General features: G+C 48.0%; 1 protein-coding gene across 2 annotated transcripts in view; it reads left to right on the top strand.

Annotated features, from left to right (window-relative positions):
- Positions 1-18,398, top strand: part of SLC2A9 (solute carrier family 2 member 9) — a 741,777-nt gene that overhangs the window by 74,769 nt on the left and 648,610 nt on the right. Inside the window, exon 1 of one of the 2 annotated variants that reach the window (XM_073648502.1) lies at positions 10,902-11,000. The exons of the other annotated variant lie outside the window; for it this stretch is intronic. Within the exon in view, the coding sequence (XP_073504603.1) occupies positions 10,971-11,000 (30 nt within the window). The 5' untranslated portion in view covers positions 10,902-10,970. Of the gene's footprint in view, positions 1-10,901; positions 11,001-18,398 lie in introns of those variants that run through there. 2 annotated transcript variants of the gene reach the window in all.

Raw genomic sequence — 18,398 nt, 5'->3', positions numbered from 1 at the left:
TTAGATAGATAGAAACATGTCAGTCACATATATATGAAGTACAGTGATAGTGTTGGTTACTGTACTTGTCATTTAGTATTAAAATAAAGGATTTATTATTAAAAAAATTGGCGTGGGGTTCCCCTTAATTTTAGGCTCTAGCGGAGGTTAAGCAGACGGCTGGGGCAGATGTTTGAAGCCTGGGAAGGGGGTAATACCCACGGAGCTTCCCAGGCTACTAATATCAGCCCCCAGCTGAATACATAGCCTTTACTAGCTATTAAAATGGGGGACCCCCCAAAAAAAATGACGTGGGGTCCCCCCTAATTTAATAGTTAGCAAAGGCTAGGCAGACAGCTGGGGGCTGATATTAATAGCCCAGGAAGGGAGCCATGAATATTGGCCCCCTCCCAGGCTAGAAACACCAGCCGTCAGCCGCCCCAGAAATGGCGCATTCATAGGATGCGCCAATTCTGGCACTTAGCCTCGCTCTTCCACGCTGCCCTGGTGCGGTGGCAGGGGGTAATAGGGTTGGGGTTGATGTCAGCTTATAATGCCAGCTGACATCAAGCCCAGGTTAGTAATGGAGAGGCGTCTATAAGACACCCCCATTACTAACCCCATAGTCAAAGTTAAAAAAAACACAAACACCCAGAATAAAGTCCTTTAATTGAAATAAAGACACAATCCTTTATTGTTCTAAATTAAACCATACTTACCGTCACGCCCATTCCAGCTGAAGCCAACGATCTCCTGCAATAAAAGAAAAATAATAAAGCAACCTCATCCTTACCTTTCCATGGTTCCCACGACAGCTTCAGCTCTGCTACATCGAGATGACAGGCTGGACCGCAGCAGAACGCTGCCATCCAGCCTGTCATCCCGCAGACACTGAGAAGCGCAGGCTTGCTTGCGCTGCTCAGCGTCTCTCTGTGACGACATCCAGATGAGCCGAGTTCATGTCCAATGAACTCGGCTCACCTCATGCACGTCACTGACAGCGTGGGAAAATTCTCACGCTGAAGCGGTGAGTGCAGGAGAATTCTCCCACGCTGTCAGTGACGTGCATAAGGTGAGCTCATGTCCAATGAACTCAGCTCACCTCCTGCACGTCACTGACAGCGTGGGAGAATTCTCCTGCACTCAGCGCTTCAGCGTGAGAATTCTCCCACGCTGAAGCGCTGAGTGCAGGAGAATTTTCCCACGCTGTCAGTGACGTGCATAAGGTGAGCTCATGTCCAATGAACTCAGCTCACCTCCTGCACGTCACTGACAGCGTGGGAGAATTCTCCTGCACTCAGCGCTTCAGTGTGAGAATTCTCCCACGCTGAAGCGCTGAGTGCAGGAGAATTTTCCCACGCTGTCAGTGACGTGCATGAGGTGAGCCGAGTTCATTGGACATGAACTTGGCTCATCTGGATGCCCTCACAGAGAGACACTGTGTAGCGCAAGCAAGCCTGCGCTTCTCAGTGTCTGCGGGATGACAGGCTGGATGGCAGCGTTCTGCTGCGGTCCAGCCTGTCATCTCGATGTAGCAGAGCTGAAGCTGTCATGGGAACCATGGAAAGGTAAGGATGATGTTGCTTTATTATTTTTCTTTTATTTCAGGAGATCGTTGGCTTCAGCTGGAATGGGCGTGATGGTAAGTATGGTTTAATTTAGAACAATAAAGAATTGTGTGTTTATTTCAATTAAAGGACTTTTTTCTGGGTGTTGTGTTTTTTTTAAATACTTTACTAGAAATTCATGGTGGTCATGTCTAATATTGGCATGACCCCATGAATTTCGGGCTTAGGGCCAGCTGATAATGCCAAGCTGGCCCTAACCCCTTTATTACCCAGTGAGCCACCGCATCAGGGCCCTGGATGAGTTGGGTACAGCGCCAGAAGATGGCGCTTCTATGAACGCGCCATTTTCCGGGGTGGCTGCGGACTGCAATTTGCAGCGGGGGTGGCCCAGAAAGCTTGGGCCTCCCTGCGCTGCGGATTCCAGCCCCCAGCTGCCTAGTTGTACCTGGCTGGACACAAAAACAGGGCGAAGCCCCACGTCAATTTTCTTTAAATTATTTCATGAAATAATTAAGAAAAAAAGGGCTTCCCTATATTGTTGTGTCCGGCCAGGTACAAATAGGCAGCTGGTGGTTGGGGGCAGCCCGTTCCTGCCTGCTGTACCTGGCTGGACACAAATATAGTGCGAAGCCCCACGTCAATTTTTTTTAAATTATTTCATGAATTTCCTGAAATAATTTAAAAAAATTGAAGTGGGGCTTCGCACTATATTTGTGTCCAGCCAGGTACAGCAGGCAGGAACGGGCTGCCCCCATCCACCAGCTGCCTATTTGTACCTGGCCGGACACAACAATATAGGGAAGCTCTTTTTTTCTTAATTATTTCATGAATTTCATGAAATAATTAAAAAAAATTGAAGTGGGGCTTCGCACTATATTTGTGTCCAGCCAGGTACAGCAGGCAGGAACGGGCTGCCCCCAACCACCAGCTGCCTATTTGTACCTGGCCGGACACAACAATATAGGGAAGGCCTTTTTTTCTTAATTATTTCATGAATTTCATGAAATAATTAAAAAAAAGTACGTGGGGCTTCGCCCTATTTTTGTGTCCAGCCAGGTACAACTAGGCAGCTGGGGGCTGGAATCTGCAGCGCAGGGAGGCCCAAGCTTTCTGGGCCCCCCCCGCTACAAATTGCAGTCCGCAGCCACCCTGGAAAATGGCGCGTTCATAGAAGCGCCATCTTCTGGCGCTGTACCCAACTCATCCAGGGCCCTGGTGCGGTGGCTCACTGGGTAATAAAGGGGTTAGGGCCAGCTTGGTATTATCAGCTGGCCCCAAGCCCAAAATTCATGGGGTCACGCCAGTATTAGACATGACCGCCATGAATTTCTAGTAAAGTATTTAAAAAAAACACAACACCCAGAATAAAGTCCTTTAATTGAAATAAAGACACAATTCTTTATTGTTCTAAATTAAACCATACTTACCATCACACCCATTCCAGCTGAAGCCAACGATCTCCTGCAATAAAAGAAAAATAATAAACCAACCTCATCCTTACCTTTCCATGGTTCCCACGACAGCTTCAGCTCTGCTACATCGAGATGACTGGCTGGACCGCAGCAGAACGCTGCCATCCAGTCTGTCATCCCGCAGACACTGAGAAGCGCAGGCATGCTTGCGCTCCTCACTGTCTCGCTGTGACGGCATCCAGATGAGCCGAGGTCATGTCCAATGAACTCGGCTCACCTCATGCACGTCACTGACAGCGTGGGAAAATTCTCACGCTGAAGTGCTGAGTGCAGGAGAATTCTCCCACGCTGTCAGTGATGTGCATGAGGTGAGCTCATGTCCCATGAACTCAGCTCACCTCCTGCACGTCACTGACAGCGTGGAAAAATTCTCCTGCAATCAGCGCTTCAGCGTGAGAATTTTCCCACGCTGTCAGTGACGTGCATGAGGTGAGCCGAGTTCATTGGACATGAACTCGGCTCATCTGGATGTCGTCACAGAGAGACGCTGAGCAGCGCAAGCAAGCCTGCGCTTCTCAGTGTCTGCGGGATGACAGGCTGGATGGCAGCGTTCTGCTGCGGTCCAGCCTGTCATCTCGATGTAGCAGAGCTGAAGCTGTCGTGGGAACCATGGAAAGGTAAGGATGAGGTTGCTTTATTATTTTTCTTTTATTGCAGGAGATCGTTGGCTTCAGCTGGAATGGGCGTGATGGTAAGTATGGTTTAATTTAGAACAATAAAGGATTGTGTCTTTATTTCAATTAAAGGACTTTATTCTGGGTGTTTGTGTTTTTTTTAACTTTGACTATGGGGTTAGTAATGGCGGTGTCTAACCTGGGCTTGATGTCAGCTGGCATTATAAGCTGACATCAACCCCAACCCTATTACCCCCTGCCACCGCACCAGGGCAGCGTGGAAGAGCGAGGCTAAGTGCCAGAATTGGCGCATCCTATGAATGCGCCATTTCTGGGGCGGCTGACGGCTGGTGTTTCTAGCCTGGGAGGGGGCCAATATTCATGGCTCCCTTCCTGGGCTATTAATATCAGCCCCCAGCTGTCTGCCTAGCCTTTGCTAGCTATTAAATTAGGGGGGACCCCACGTCATTTTTTTTGGGGGGTCCCCCATTTTAATAGCTGGTAAAGGCTATGTATTCAGCTGGGGGCTGATATTAGTAGCCTGGGAAGCTCCGTGGGTATTACCCCCTTCCCAGGCTTCAAACATCTGCCCCAGCCGTCTGCTTAACCTCCGCTAGAGCCTAAAATTAAGGGGACCCCCACGCCAATTTTTTTAATAATAAATCCTTTATTTTAATACTAAATGACAAGTACAGTAACCAACACTATCACTGTACTTCATATATATGTGACTGACATGTTTCTATCTATCTAATCTATGTGTGATGCTCTATCTTTCTGTTCTAAATTGTCGGGTACCGCTGCTGAATTGCCGGCCGGCTTTTTTAAAGAGACAGTGCATGAAAACACTATTATTTTTTTAAATAAATCCTTTACACTAAATGACAAGTACAGTAAGCAACACTATCACTGTACTTATTATATATGTGACTGACATGTTTCTATCTATCTAATCTATGTGTGAAGCTCTATTCTTTCTGTTCTAAATTGTCGGGTACAGATGCTGAATTGCCGGCCGGCTTTTTTAAAGAGACGGTGCATGAAAACACTAATATTTTTTTTAATAAATCCTTTACACTAAATGACAAGTGCAGTAACCAACACTGTCACTGTGCTTCTTATATGTGTGACTGACATGTTTCTATCTATCTAATCTATGTGTGATGCTCTATTCCTTCTTGTCTAAATTGTCGGGTACCGGTGTATGCCGCTGCTGAATTTGCCGGCCGGCTTTTTTAAAGAGATTGTCTTCTGAGCAGTTTGTCAGCTTTTGGACACCTTTGCAGGTGTTTTCTATGTGTTTCTATGTGTTTTTGTTTGCCTGCCATTGGTTTTAACGGTGTTCGACGGTGTTCTAAGGTGTTCGACGAACAGTTCGACGAACAGTTCCTCGAACATCCCGGTGTTCGACGAACCGAACCCGAACACTACGGGGGTGGCTCAACACTAGTCAGCACCCACATGGAGTTTCTGGCACCAGTCCTCCTTTTGTTTCTGGGAGCCATTACCCTCCGCCTGAGGACTTGGAGGCAAGGGTTCCACGGCCCTGATAGCTTTGTGTTCGACCACAAACAGCTTGGCGAGTGTAGCGTACCTGGGTAAGTGTACCTCCCCCTCCCCAATGTTGAGGATACGGACGGGCACCCTCCCATGATGGACATCAACCACCCCCCGGGCTGTCAAAATGGTGGGCCTGCTGTCTGAGTACATGGGTTCTACCATGGCTTGGTAGTCTCTACCTCTCAACCCGATTGCAGTCCGACACCAGATCATCATTTCACTTTTGGGAGGCATGGAAATGGGGAATGGGTCACTCAGTCTTACGCTACCGATCTCACCACCAGACAGTTCTACCTGCTGCCGTCTCATCAGGGCTTTTATCTCCTTGTTGAGGACTCTCTGTTGGCTGGAACTAGCATTCACCGCCACCTGTTGTAGAATTACAATTACCTCTGAAAGACAATTTTCAATTACATTAGTACCCACAGTTATTTTAGGGTGACTTTCACGACGGTCAATGTCCACAATAATCACTTCCTGTGCCGGCAGTTCAACTTTACCAATTTTAATGGTCATCTCCTTGAACCCCATCTGCGGCATGGGTAAGACATTACTGGCGATGATGCTCAAGTTACTGTCTGGATACCGTGTGATATCAGCATCAGTCCAATACTGCTTAAAAAGTACATAAGGGATAGTGGTTACTTGTGACCCAGTATCCAGTAAGGCGCTCATGGGGATACCGTCCAGCACCACGGGTAAAACCGGGCGCCCCCCAACGTACTTATTACGCCAAATGTAAGGGCCTGGTGATCTTATGCCTGGGGGTTGGCCCTCTGCCCCAGGTTGGACCCGTTTAAATTACAGTACCTGGAAATGTGTCCGGGCTGGTTGCATCGACGGCAAATGGGCTGTCCATCCTCTGCGTAGCGGTCTGTGGGCCTCCCTCGGAACGACGGGATCCTCCTCTGTCGACGCCATGGGACATCCTCCGGACGGTCCTGGTCAACGCCGCGACGCTCCTGGTCAGCTCCTGGACTTGGTGGTGCAGGTCTTTCGACGGGGCTTGTTCAGGGCCTGTGCATCAGCCCCCACAGGGTCCATAGAGGAGGGCGCCGCCTCCTGGTGGTAGGTGAGAGCAGGGCGCCGGGGGTTTATAGCGCCACTGGTTGCAGATTCACGGAGCACCCTTATGGCCCTGTCCTTAAATTGGGCAAAGGTCAGGTCGGGGTTCTGAAAGAACATGAGGTGCAGTTGGGCCCTGTGGGCACTAGACAGCAGACCTTCTATGAATTGTTCTGTTAGTAGTCTATCTGTTTCCTGCACACTGCCAGGGTCAGTTTGTTGAATAGCCCTCAAGGCTTCCTGCAGATTTAGGGCATAGTCTCTGATGCTGTCCTGTGCCCGCTGCTTACATCCATAGAACCTCATTTTAATCTCAGCGGAGGTACGTGTGTCAAAGGTACCCCGCAGTCGGGCCAGAATACCCTTCACAGTCCTTTTCTCCTCAGTGGGCCATGATTTTACCTCCCTTTGGGCTGCGCTAGTTAACTGCCCTGTTAGTATGCTGACCTTCTGTTCCTCTGTCAGGGGGTAAACCTGGAATAAACTGTATAGCCTTTCCTTAAAGTCAGTTAGGGCATGGGGCTCCCCTGAGTACTTGGGCAGCCAGGCCGCTCCAGGGATGTAGGGCAGGGAAAAGGGCATCACCGCTGCTGCAGCTGCGCTGGTGGTAGTGGGCGCCTCTGTATCCGACATCTTCCTCCCCCCTAGTTAAGCGTGGCCTACCTTCCGACGATCCTCTTCTGTAGGCCGCGGCTCCGCTGCTGCTGCTATGGACGAGGACCTGGCGTCGCGTCCTGATGACGTCAGCGTCGCTCTCTCTCCCTTCCAGGACCTTGCGCAGCGTCGGTGCGTGGGGCGGAGCTTCGGATCTCGCGAGGTTTTGACGTCCACGCCCCTCTTCTTCCCGCGCGGCGTCCTGAAGATGGCGTCCGATGGCGGGAAGCAGCTGCGGATGGCGGGAAGATGGCAGAAGACGGCGGGAAACGGTCCAAGATGGCGTCTGATGGCGGGAAAACGGCTGGAAATGGCGGGAACCGGCGGAAGATGGCGGGAGACGGCTGGAAATGGCGGGAAACGGCTCCGGATGGCGGGAAACCTCTTTTCAGGTAAGTGCAAAGTCTTTTCAAGGCACGCAATACCCGTTTGTGGCGGGTTGGTTGCAATCCTGCCGACTACGCCAAAGCTGACTCGCCCCCTGGGCCGTGGGGCACTCGGATCCGGGCAATGGGGAAACGGTGGGAGTAATATTGGCAACCCGGTTCCGTGGCTCAGGGTGGTCAGGCCAGTGGTAGTCCGTTATGTGCTGATGATAATGTCCGACTACGCCACCCGTGGATTGCGGTTATTAGGAACCGCCGCTGCATGCAGACCGCTGGGGCTGATGATGTGTGCAGCTGGGGTAGTGTGACTCCCCACGGGAAGAGTGCGGCCCCAGGGCAGTATAATGGATGGTGGGAGTGATGGTAGTGAGAGTCCCAGTGCCGATAGTGCTGGAGGAGCAAGGAGCACACAGACAACAGGTTGCAGTCCAGGGTCTTTACTAGAACAGGTAAATTGACCCACAAACAGTCCTTTCTGTGCTCCTTCTGGCTATCTCCTCGTTATAGGGTAACAGCCCACGTTTCCGAGCTTTCCGTGTATTCTCGCCTGTATGGCCTGCGACGTGGGTTCCTTTCTGCTCCCAGCCTTGTACGGCTTTACTGGTCCCTTCGGTTGTGGCAGAGCCTCCAGGCGTCTTAGGCCAAGGAATATACAGTCCCTTGCGGACTGGTTCTCTGCTGTGGGATGTGGAATCCTCCCAACCTCAGACACCAAAGTCTGGTAAAGTAAGTCTTTTATCTGCCAAGACAGGCTCTCTTCGCCTCTTGTCTCTGGCTTGTGGCTCTCCTCCTGCCACACTTCCTCTTAGGTGCAATACAACTGTCTGTCCCTGCTCTGCTCTGGGACAAGTCTCAGTCCTGAGACAGGCCTTCAAGTTCTCTCTAACCCTGCCCCCAGCACCAGCTTTTATAGGGGCAGCCTGCTCCCCCTACTGGCCTGAGACAGGATGCATTGCATGCTAATGTTCCCCTGATCAGAGAACCTCCCCTTGCTCTCAGACACAGCTTTATTACATTTTGTGGCATCCAGGCCAGGGTGACACATCATCTCGGTACCTAATGGCTGTGCGGCCCTCCAAAGAAATTCCACCCCACACCATTACTGACCCACTGCCAAACCGGTCATGCTGAAGGATGTTGCAGGCAGCAGATCACTCTCCACGGCATCTCCAGACTCTGACACGTCTGTCACATGTTCTTAGTGTGAACCTGCTTTCATCTGTGAAGAGCACAGGGCACCAGTGGCGACTTTAAATATTCTGGCGTTCTGTGCCAAATGCCAAGCATCCTGTACGGTGTTGGGCTGTGAGCACAACCCCTATCTGTGGACATCGGACCCTCATACCACTCTCATGGAGTCGGTTTCTAACCGTTTGTGCAGACACAAGCACATTTGTGGCCTGCTGGAGGTCATTTTGCAAGGCTCTGGCAGTGCTCCTCCTGTTCCTCCTTGCACAAAGGCGGAGGTAGCGGTCCTGCTGCTGGGTTGTTGCCCAGCTACGGCCCCCTCCACATCTCCTGGTGTACTGGCCTACCTCCTGGTAGTGCCTTCAGACTCTGGACACTACGCTGACAGACACAGCAAACCTTCTTGCCACAGCTCGCATTGATGTGCCATCCTGGATGAGCTGCACTACCTGAGCAAAGTCTGTGGGTTGTAGAATCTGTCTCATGCTACCACGAGTGTGAAAGCACAACCAACATTCAAAAGTGGCCAAAACATCAGCCAGAAAGCATTGGTACTGAGATGTGGTCTGTGGGCCCCACCTGCAGAAACACTCCTTTTTTGAGTGTGTCTTGATAATTGCCAATAATTTCCATCTATTGTCTATTCCATTTGCACAACAGCATGTGAAATTGATTGTCAATCAGTGTTGCTTCCTAAGTGGACAGAAGTTTGATTTACTTGGAGTTATATTCTATTGTTTAAGTGTTCCCTTTATCTTTTTGAGCAGTGTATTTATTTATTTTACTCACTTATATAGCGCCATTAATTTCACAGGGCTTTACAGACATTATGTCCACTGTCCCCAGTGGGGCTAATCTACATTTCCTATCAGTATGTCTTTGGAGTGTGGGAGGAAACAGGGAGCACCCGGAGGAAACCCACGTAAACATCCCACTACAAACTCCTTGCAGATGTTGTCCTTGGTGGGAATTGATCCAGGACCCCAGTGCTGCAAGGCTGCAGTGCTAACTACTGAGCCACCGTGCTGCCAATATGAAGGTGAAAGGCTTTTAATGAGTGCAGGAGTAGGAAGAATCAGCCGCTGGGGTCTTATGGCTCCTCTCTGTCGCAGTAAACCTGTTTTTTGAAATTATCTATTTTTTTTAACACTGTCAGGCCTGGTCACGTGCTGCGCCGGCCAATCACACCATGCTATTACTTGACATGGCTGTGATGGGGCAGGAAGCCAATAAACAAGTCTTAAAGCCTGTTGATTGGCTATGCTGCAGTCTATCAACAAGCTTTATCAGGCTGCCGAACCCAAACAGTAACCCGGACGTCCAGTAAGAAGTCTGGGTTTGGGGTTTACTTTACAGTTCGAGTTCACTCATCCCTACCAATAAGTCCATGGGAAGCAGATTTCCACAGACTAACAGAATGAAGAAATTTTTTCCTCCATCTTCTCCTCATCCGAGAGAATTGGATCACACTTTGCTCATACTCTGGTCAAATTGTGATCACAGTTTCACCAGAGTGTGATTTGCATAGTTGGCCTGATTCTATTGGATGAAAAAATATACGCTTGTGTGACCCTAACCTAAAACAGAGACTTTGACGGTGTCACATGAACAATTTCCTTACTTCTGACAGAGAGGTAATTTGCAAACTTTTTTTACCCCAAGAAGCATTGCCCGACCACCAAAAACTCCCTATGCTCGCTGGCAGTCTCCACCAGGAGAAACATTACCCCCCCAAGATCTGCAAGAAATCATTGTGACACAATTGGTGCCCATAGCTTGTATGGGGAGACGGCACAGAGGCCATTGAAGGGCCTCAGGGCTATCAGACCATATTGCATTTTATTAGGGCACATTCATCTATAAATATTAGAGCGGTTGTATGACAACTACCACCGTGTCCCGATGAACACAATGTCCTGATGACTTGCCATGTGCATGTTGCCTTCCCAGAATCTGCTCAATATTTGTTTTTTTTTAACAGGAAAACAGAAATTAAAAGTGAAAGCAATGGAATTTCTCTGGTCAAATATGACGAAATCTGTAATGGGGGTTTTGGACATAGATATTTTAAGAAAAGGGATACAGCTATGGTTGGATGGCGGTGCTACTCTTGGTGCTGGATTGATGGTATTTTGATACCTGCTTAATTGTCAGTGAGGAGAAGTTTTTCTGCGAGTAAAGGAAAAGCTAGCCAAAAGCTTCAGTGATATTCATAAACTGAATGGTAAAGCTACAGGAGGTATCGGTGCCAGCTCAGACTGTTCACCAAGTCCATCCCATAACTAGTAATTGCCTGAAATGGCTTATAAACTGAGTGACTTTCTATTGATTATTGTTAATGATTTATCGATATAAAAAATAATTCAGTGAAATTGGGGCCAATAAAAGCAAATGTGTTTAATGATTAACGTGCAGTTCTGTTTTGGTCCCATTCGTAAAGTTTCTTTAAAACATTTGGTAAGTCACGCGAGGACACATTACACAATGAAAGAAGAAAACGGAGTCAGCCAGCTGGTAGGTGGACGTCCACTCATGGGGATTTCTAGCTTGGACTTTTTAGGATTGAAAGGTTACTATTGTATATTAATTGGATTCACTATAATGAAATTATGGCAGGGATCCTTCCGTGATGTAAGATTTAAAATGGATTGTCTAATCTTTCTCCAGGAACTCCTGAAGATTTACAGTTTGGATCAGCAGCATGATTGCACTGCTGGTCTGAACTGTGTCTTCCATGTTACAAGCAGAGGCAGCTTTGTCTTTACAGCATCATAGAAGCTTCGGGGCAGTGAAACTTAACCAGCTTCAGAGCAGCGGTTGCAAGCTGGTTAGGAAACAGCTTGCAAGTGCTGATTCTATGCCTAGGAAACTGCCTACCCCTGATAGACTGCAGAGGTGACAAGTAACCCAACCATAGAGCAGTAAACTATAAACGTAAAAATCCCACTGTTCTTGAGAAGGGAGTTAAATTAAAAAGTTGCTTGTTTTTATAAGACATTTCTAATTTTAACCCTTTAAAAAAACACTCCAGCCTTTTTTTTTTTGTTTCAGCGCTGGAGTGGTGCTACTAAGCTAAATTCCCTGCCCTAGTCTCATACTTGCCAGCCACCATCTCCATCTGTTCCAGAAGCTGCTCTGGTCGGTCCTGTGCTGTCGGATCACTCCAGGGTTTGCCAGAGCAATCCTGAACTCACAACTCCATGTAAGTTTATGAGAGCCAAAATGAGGCCAGAACAGGGATCTCATAGACTTACACTGAGAGATTGTGACTGTTACCTCGGACTTCCGGTCAGTCAGAAGTTGCAGTCACAAGATGGCGGTGCGGAACCGGAGCGGCGCCAGGTAGAGCTGAAGACGGCGACTGGAGAGTATAATACTAGGGTCAAGGAACTTAGTTTAGTAGCACCACTCCAGCGCTAAAATAAAAAAAAACACAGGAGTGGTGCTTTAAGAATCAGAGACAATTTAATATTATTTTAATGGATATCATCTAGAGTCGAATATACGTACATTAAATTAAATTAATTATTTTTCTCCTTGGATGATCTCTGTAGTCTGCAAATCCAGTAAATAGTTGAGTTCTTTGTATATCTTCTGGGCAATGTTGGAAAAAATGTAACAGCCTGGAAATCGGGAATAAGTTGCTGTTTACTGATGCTATTTTTCTTCTTGTTATAAACATTTATGAGATATTCAGTGTTGGGATAAGGAAATTATTCTGAGGGTCTACCTTTCACCTATAATAAATATGTGCACATCTTCCTATAATTACATTGTAATGTAGTTTTCATTGTACACACAGAGCATGTAATGTAATAGATTATTTGTGAATTAGTCTATAAGTAGTAGATCCTGGTGAAAGGTGATTGTCTCCAGTTGAAGGTTTCGTCTGCTGGACCTTTTGCATAAAAGCTCCATTTATAAGAGCATGTGCAGATGGTAGAATTATAATTTGATAATCGTCAGTCCAAGTTCGAACCGACAAAACATCGGATCTCACCCAGACCAATGTTATTCTATGGGGTTATGCACATGTCCGAGATTGATCCAATATTCGGATCACACTCGTCCATGCAAGTCAATGAGTACATGGAAATTATCGAACTGCACTTGGATTCCATCTCAGTGTAGTCCGATTTCTGCGCACTGGCACAATGGAGAAGATGGAGATATTTTGTTCTCCTTCTTCTCCTCGGTGTGCTCTTATTTTCTCAGATCACACTATGTTGACACTCTGATCAGAGTTTGATCGCAGTGTCATTTGTATAATTGGCACGATTCTCTTGTATAAGAGAATCTACGGCCATCTGCACGAATTCTAATATTGTGTATTACTTTGGTTGCCCTCCTATGAACCATCTCCAGATTGGTTTTTTCTTTCTTTTCCACTTTATCTGTGATCTGAATTATGATTTGAAAGGAGTTAAAACTGTGTCTCCTTATTTTACTTGGCCTGCCTGGCACTAGTTGCCGCAGTTCAGTTTACAGTCAACTCAGATGCCCAAGTCCATTTCAGTTTACCCAGTGCATGTAATGGTGTAGTTTGTTTTCATTTCCCAAATTCATAACATTACATCAAGGTTTCCCAACCTGTTTATCATTCGGATACCCCTAGTAAAAAAAAAATAATTATCTCCAGGAACCCATACAATTTTCATCTTTCCAAAACAAGAAATATGGGTAAAAACAAGTAACAAGCAAAATTAATTTAGCCCACTCCTACCCCCAATTTAATTGAAAACCCAGACCAGACTCCTTAATAATTCAGACCCAACACCAGACATAAGAATTAATTCAGACTTCTGACCCCACAATCAAATCAGATCGCCCACAGGAAAATTAACTCAGACCCCAGAAGTCAAACCCTAAAATGATTTACCGTAAGATTCTGTTTTTCAAAATTAATCTGGACCCCTAAGAGACTAGATCCCAAATTTGACATTCCACACTAGAACTCTAAAAAAGTTTTAGACCTCAGAACAAACCCCGAAATTAATCAAATATCTACATTAATCAGACTCTTACATCCAACCTCTAAATTAATTAAGACCCCACACTACACCCCTGAACTAATTCAAACTCCATTTTAGACCGCAAAATAAATAAGACCCCATATCAAATGATGTTCCAACAACCGGCACCCGCAGCAATCAGTAGTTTTCAACTTAACCTGTTAGCTGGATGTAAACAGTGAATAGTTCTGACACAGCACAGCTCCATACATTGTGTAATACCCGTTCCCAGGTCCTGCAGATCATCCTGGTGCCTGGTTTCAGACCCTGCCTGATCTAATATTGATGAGGGACCAACCTATAGATAATCAATATATTTTATCCAGTAAGCACTTTTAATTGCATAGTCTTTGACCTAGTACAATAATACAATAAGGTTGGCAGCACTGTTGCTTTGCAGTGCTGGGGTCCTGGGTTCAAATCCCACCAAGGACAACATCTGCAAGAAGTTTGTTCTCCCCGGGTTTGCGTGGGTTTTTTCGGGGTTCTCCGATTTCCTCCCACACTCCAAAGACATACTAATAGGGAATCTAGATTGTGAGCCCCAATGGGGACAGTGATGATAATGTCTGTAAAGTGCTGTGGAATTAATAGCGCTATATATAAGTGAGAAAAATAAATAGGTATTTGTAGAATCGTTCAATTTAACTTTAATTGAAGGGAAAGTGCCATCAGACAATGACCTGTTGTTTAAATCAGGCTTAGTGTTTATGAAGCAGTCGTGTCGTCCTGGGTACTTGGTAACCGGGCAGACTGTCCGACGCGGGTATCACGGTGGCAATTGCCCAGTCCGGTGGCCTTGACCAGGCAAGTGAAAGGGGGGAATTATTTATAGGGGATTATAGTTTATGGATGATCCGTGACGCTAGCAGAGGTATCTGGCCAGGGATGGCCAGCGCTGCATATGGGGTCCCCAGGAGATAGATGGTAGTGCAGCAAGGTAGATCACTCCCCTCAGCCGAAGCGGGCCCCTGGGGTGATGATGGGGTTTGTGATGAGCAGTTCAGGAGAAAGAAGCAAGGAAGCAAATTAATTCAATCTTTACCTTTACTGATGAGGGATGCAAGTTGATTCCAGGAGGGGTACTGGTCATTAGGTACAGGGTCAAGCCAGACTGGAAGCACATGGAGTCCAATCCACCAGGTGGGATGAGTATGCCTTCCTTCTGCTCTTTATATTTAGGTTTTTCAGATGCCTGTGAGTTGATCTGTCCCTCTGTGTACTTTCTTCTCCTTGTAGTTATTCCAGCAAGCAGAGCGAGCCTAACAGAGTGCTGTACTGTGTCTTACAGCTCCTGGCTCTCTATTCTGCTGTGCTGTTGGCCTACACGTGTGACCAGAAAATGTTGTATTCCTCTGGTTTCCAGACTTGGCTGCTGGGGCTTGCAATCCCCTGACTAGCCCAGCACTCTGGTGTCCTCTTCTCAGCATGAGCCTGGGGCCAGTCTTCCTAAACAGACCCTGACCTCCCAGAGCTCTTGTCCCCTCCAGACTCTTCTCCCTTCCTCTCCTCACACTCTCTCTGTGGAACTCTCTGACTCCCCCCCCAGCCAGGAAAAGCCCTGACTCTCCTAAAACTAGGTACTTGTATTCCTCCTTCTGGTAAGGGATGAGGCGTGTGTGTGGATGAGTGGATACCTGATGTAGGGAGCTTCATTTTCCTCCAGACATGATACCACTCCCCGGTTAGGGAGGCGATGCCACTGTGGCGCTGGACCGCAGGTTCGCCACATTCCCCCCTAGTGAATCACAGTACGTCCCAGACTGTAAAGACATAAAATACAGGGTATTGGTAAATAACATAAAACATTTTCATAATAACAAATAACATGGTATGAAGTCATAAAAACGTTGTAAAAACGGCAAACACTGCGTTGTAGTGCATTAGTGGATAACCACCCCAAACCACCTTTTAATTTGAGGTATCGTCCCTGGGCGTCGCTACAGGGCACACAGACCGTATATGCATATTCTCTTTGGCCACGCCGACGGTTTTTGAGGTCTCCAAGGAAGTGCGAAGGCGCTGACTCGCCCAGGGGCAATGGGGAAGACTCGGTACCCGGGCCTTTGCCTGGCCTTGGGGATGTCGCGGTGGTCGGCTCCCGGGCCCGTACCCTGGGGTCAGCTTTAAAAAGGGGATTGTTTGTTAAGTTTATGAAAGTTTGTGACGCCACCTGTGGCTTCTGGTGAGAATCACCAGCGCTGCGGCAGTTCACTGAGGCCGGTGATAAGGCAGCTCGATGGTATAGCTCCCCACAGATGGAGCTAGGCCTCAGGGCAGCGTACGGAGAGGGGGATACAGGACAGGCGAGACTCAGCCGGGTCAGAGCAAGAACAGGGACAGACACGATAGTCACTTCAGTACCTTTTACTGATGGAAATTCAGGCACATCCCGGAGCACTGTAGGGTGAAGGGTGCATATCAGGATCCTCCCCAATGAGCGGGTGTAGGGCCTCCTGTTTCTTGCCTCTGCGTAGTAAGTTTCTGACCTGCCTGAAGCTAGGCCTAACTTTATCTCTGTTCTGCACCGGCTGACGTTGTGGTAGGGCCTTTTCTTGGAGTGCACGCTCCCAGCTTACGGGGCCTATGTGTCTCCTGGCTCTGTTACGTATCAGCTCGCTGGTGAACCTGGGACCTATAGTTCTCCAGGGATTCCGGTTATGCCTTACTGGGTCATAGAGATCCCGGTAAGCTCGGACCCGATGTCCGGTAAATGTTTCGGGGTGAGCTGGGTAAGCTCCTCTGCCCCCACTGCTACTCACTTTCCACTCGCCTTCGGCCTACTCGGGCCCTCACTAGGCTTCTCACACTAATGGCAGCTTGCCGCGCTTCACCGATCTTATGGCGCCGGCACACCTTAAGCTCACTATTCTGAGCTACAACTGAGCCTTAGTCTGGATGAGCTCCACTGCAGGATAGCAGCTGCAGGAGCTGGAACAGGCTCTGTCCTCTGAGGTAAATCTTCAGAGAAACTGCTGAATCACTCTGTACTCTAAACTAGACTAGACTAGACTGAGCTCGACTCTGTATTCAGGTCTGTACAGGTCAGGCACTTCTTCTTGGGGTTTAAGTAGATCTGGACACAACTTTAGGTGGTCCCTGGACACTGTTGCAGACGTTCTTCCTCCATCTCTACTAATTATGCAGGTCTTCTTATTATCAAATCTTGACTGTAACACAGTTTAGGGTTCTCTCTCCCACTGGTCATCAAGTTTGTGGTTTCGTCTTTTCCTTTTCAATACTACTTCACCAGGTGTGAAGGGTTCTGCGGGCGCGTTTTTGTTGTAGTTCACCTCCTGCTTTTCTCTCACCCGGGAGAGACTGTCCTTGACACAGGCTTGTACTCTTCTGTACTGGTGCTGTCTGGCCGTGTCCCAGTCCTCAGTGGTCATATCAGCTTCAGGCTCAACAACATCAAGCTCCAGATCCATGGGCAGCTTTCCTGGCCTTGCCTGCATGAGATATGCCGGAGTGCAATTGGTGGAACTTACTGGTATATGATTATACAGATCTACTAGGTCAGGTAGTAAGTCTGGCCACTGATTTCTTTCCTCAAGTGGTATGGTCTTTAGCAGGTCGATGATGATGTTATTCATCTTCTCACAGAGACCATTGGTTTGTGGGTGGTACGGTGTAGTTCTTATCTTCTTACACCCATATAGATGGCAGAACTCCTTGAACAACTCAGCCTCAAAGGCAGGGCCTTGGTCCGTCAGCACCTGCTCAGGGTATCCATGAGGTCTGCAGAAACACGCCTGGAATGTCTTTTCTGCTGTCTCTGCCGTCAAGTCTTTGACGGGGGCGACCACCAGGAAACGTGAGTAGTGATCCACCTGTTAGAACTCTCCTGTTAGGTTTTTTCTATCTTGCTGGTCACATGACCTTTTTTGCCTATTTAATCCTGCTCCGCCCTCCTGGCCTTGCTGGACTTCATTGTAATTTCTACTCTTAAGTTAGCCTAGTGCTTAGTTACCTTTCTCAGTCAGTTTAGCTAGGTCTTCGGACCTTTATGTTCTATGTTGATTGTTTGTCTTTTACTGCTACAATTTCTGCTAGGAGGTGTCCAACTTTATCCCAGTCCCTAGTTCTTGTAGGGATCCCTCCCTTGCATCTATAGGTCTTCGTACAGACTAGCCGAGGACTTTAGCGGGTCTGATCGCAGGATCAGGTTCCCCGTTACTTCGTAGGGATCTAGCTTAGTTCTATTGTAGGGACAGATCTCCTTTCTTTCCTTAGTGCTTGTAGCAGATCTTAACACCACCATGGTCAGAGCATAAAAGTACCCTGACCGGCTGGGGGACAGCTTGACATGGTCCAGGTCCACGATCTCCAGGGGTCGAGTCTTCTTGATGGGTTGCAGGGGTGCCTTCTGGCTGCTGTAGTCTTTTCTTCTAAGGCCACAGGGTCCACAGTCCCGGCACCACCGCTCAATGGAGCTGCGCATTCCTACCCAGTAGAATCGACACTTCAGCAGGGTCTCTAGCTTTTTCCAGCCAAAGTGCCCCGCCTGATCGTGGTAGGCCTCCAACACCATTTGGATGTCTGTCTTGGGGACCACTATCTGCCATACCATCTCATGGGTTTTTGGATTGACGTACCTCCGGCATAGCTTCTCACGGTTGATAAACAGCCGGCTTCTCTCGTTCCACAGCTGCTTTGCTTGCGGAGACGCTTCTTTTTCCAGGGAGGCACCTTCTTGGGTTATCAGCTCCTTAATGTGGCTGACAACCGGGTCTCTGTCCTGGGTCTCTTTCCAGCTGTGGTGAGGCAGGGGGTTTAACGTCTTTCCACGCTGCCTCCTGGAGGCTCGTTGCTCGTGGATCATCCCATTCCGGTGAAAGGCAGGTATCTCAATCTCTTCCAGGTCATCCACTTCTTCCGTGTCTGACTGGTGAGGCAT

Source organism: Phyllobates terribilis, unplaced genomic scaffold (assembly GCF_046119375.1).
Source record: "Phyllobates terribilis strain yellow unplaced genomic scaffold, ASM4611937v1 Scaffold_1__5_contigs__length_1240528914, whole genome shotgun sequence".
NCBI lineage: Eukaryota > Metazoa > Chordata > Amphibia > Anura > Dendrobatidae > Phyllobates > Phyllobates terribilis.
The sequence above is the reverse complement of the archived record's forward strand: the minus strand, read 5'-3'. Positions and strand labels throughout refer to the sequence as shown.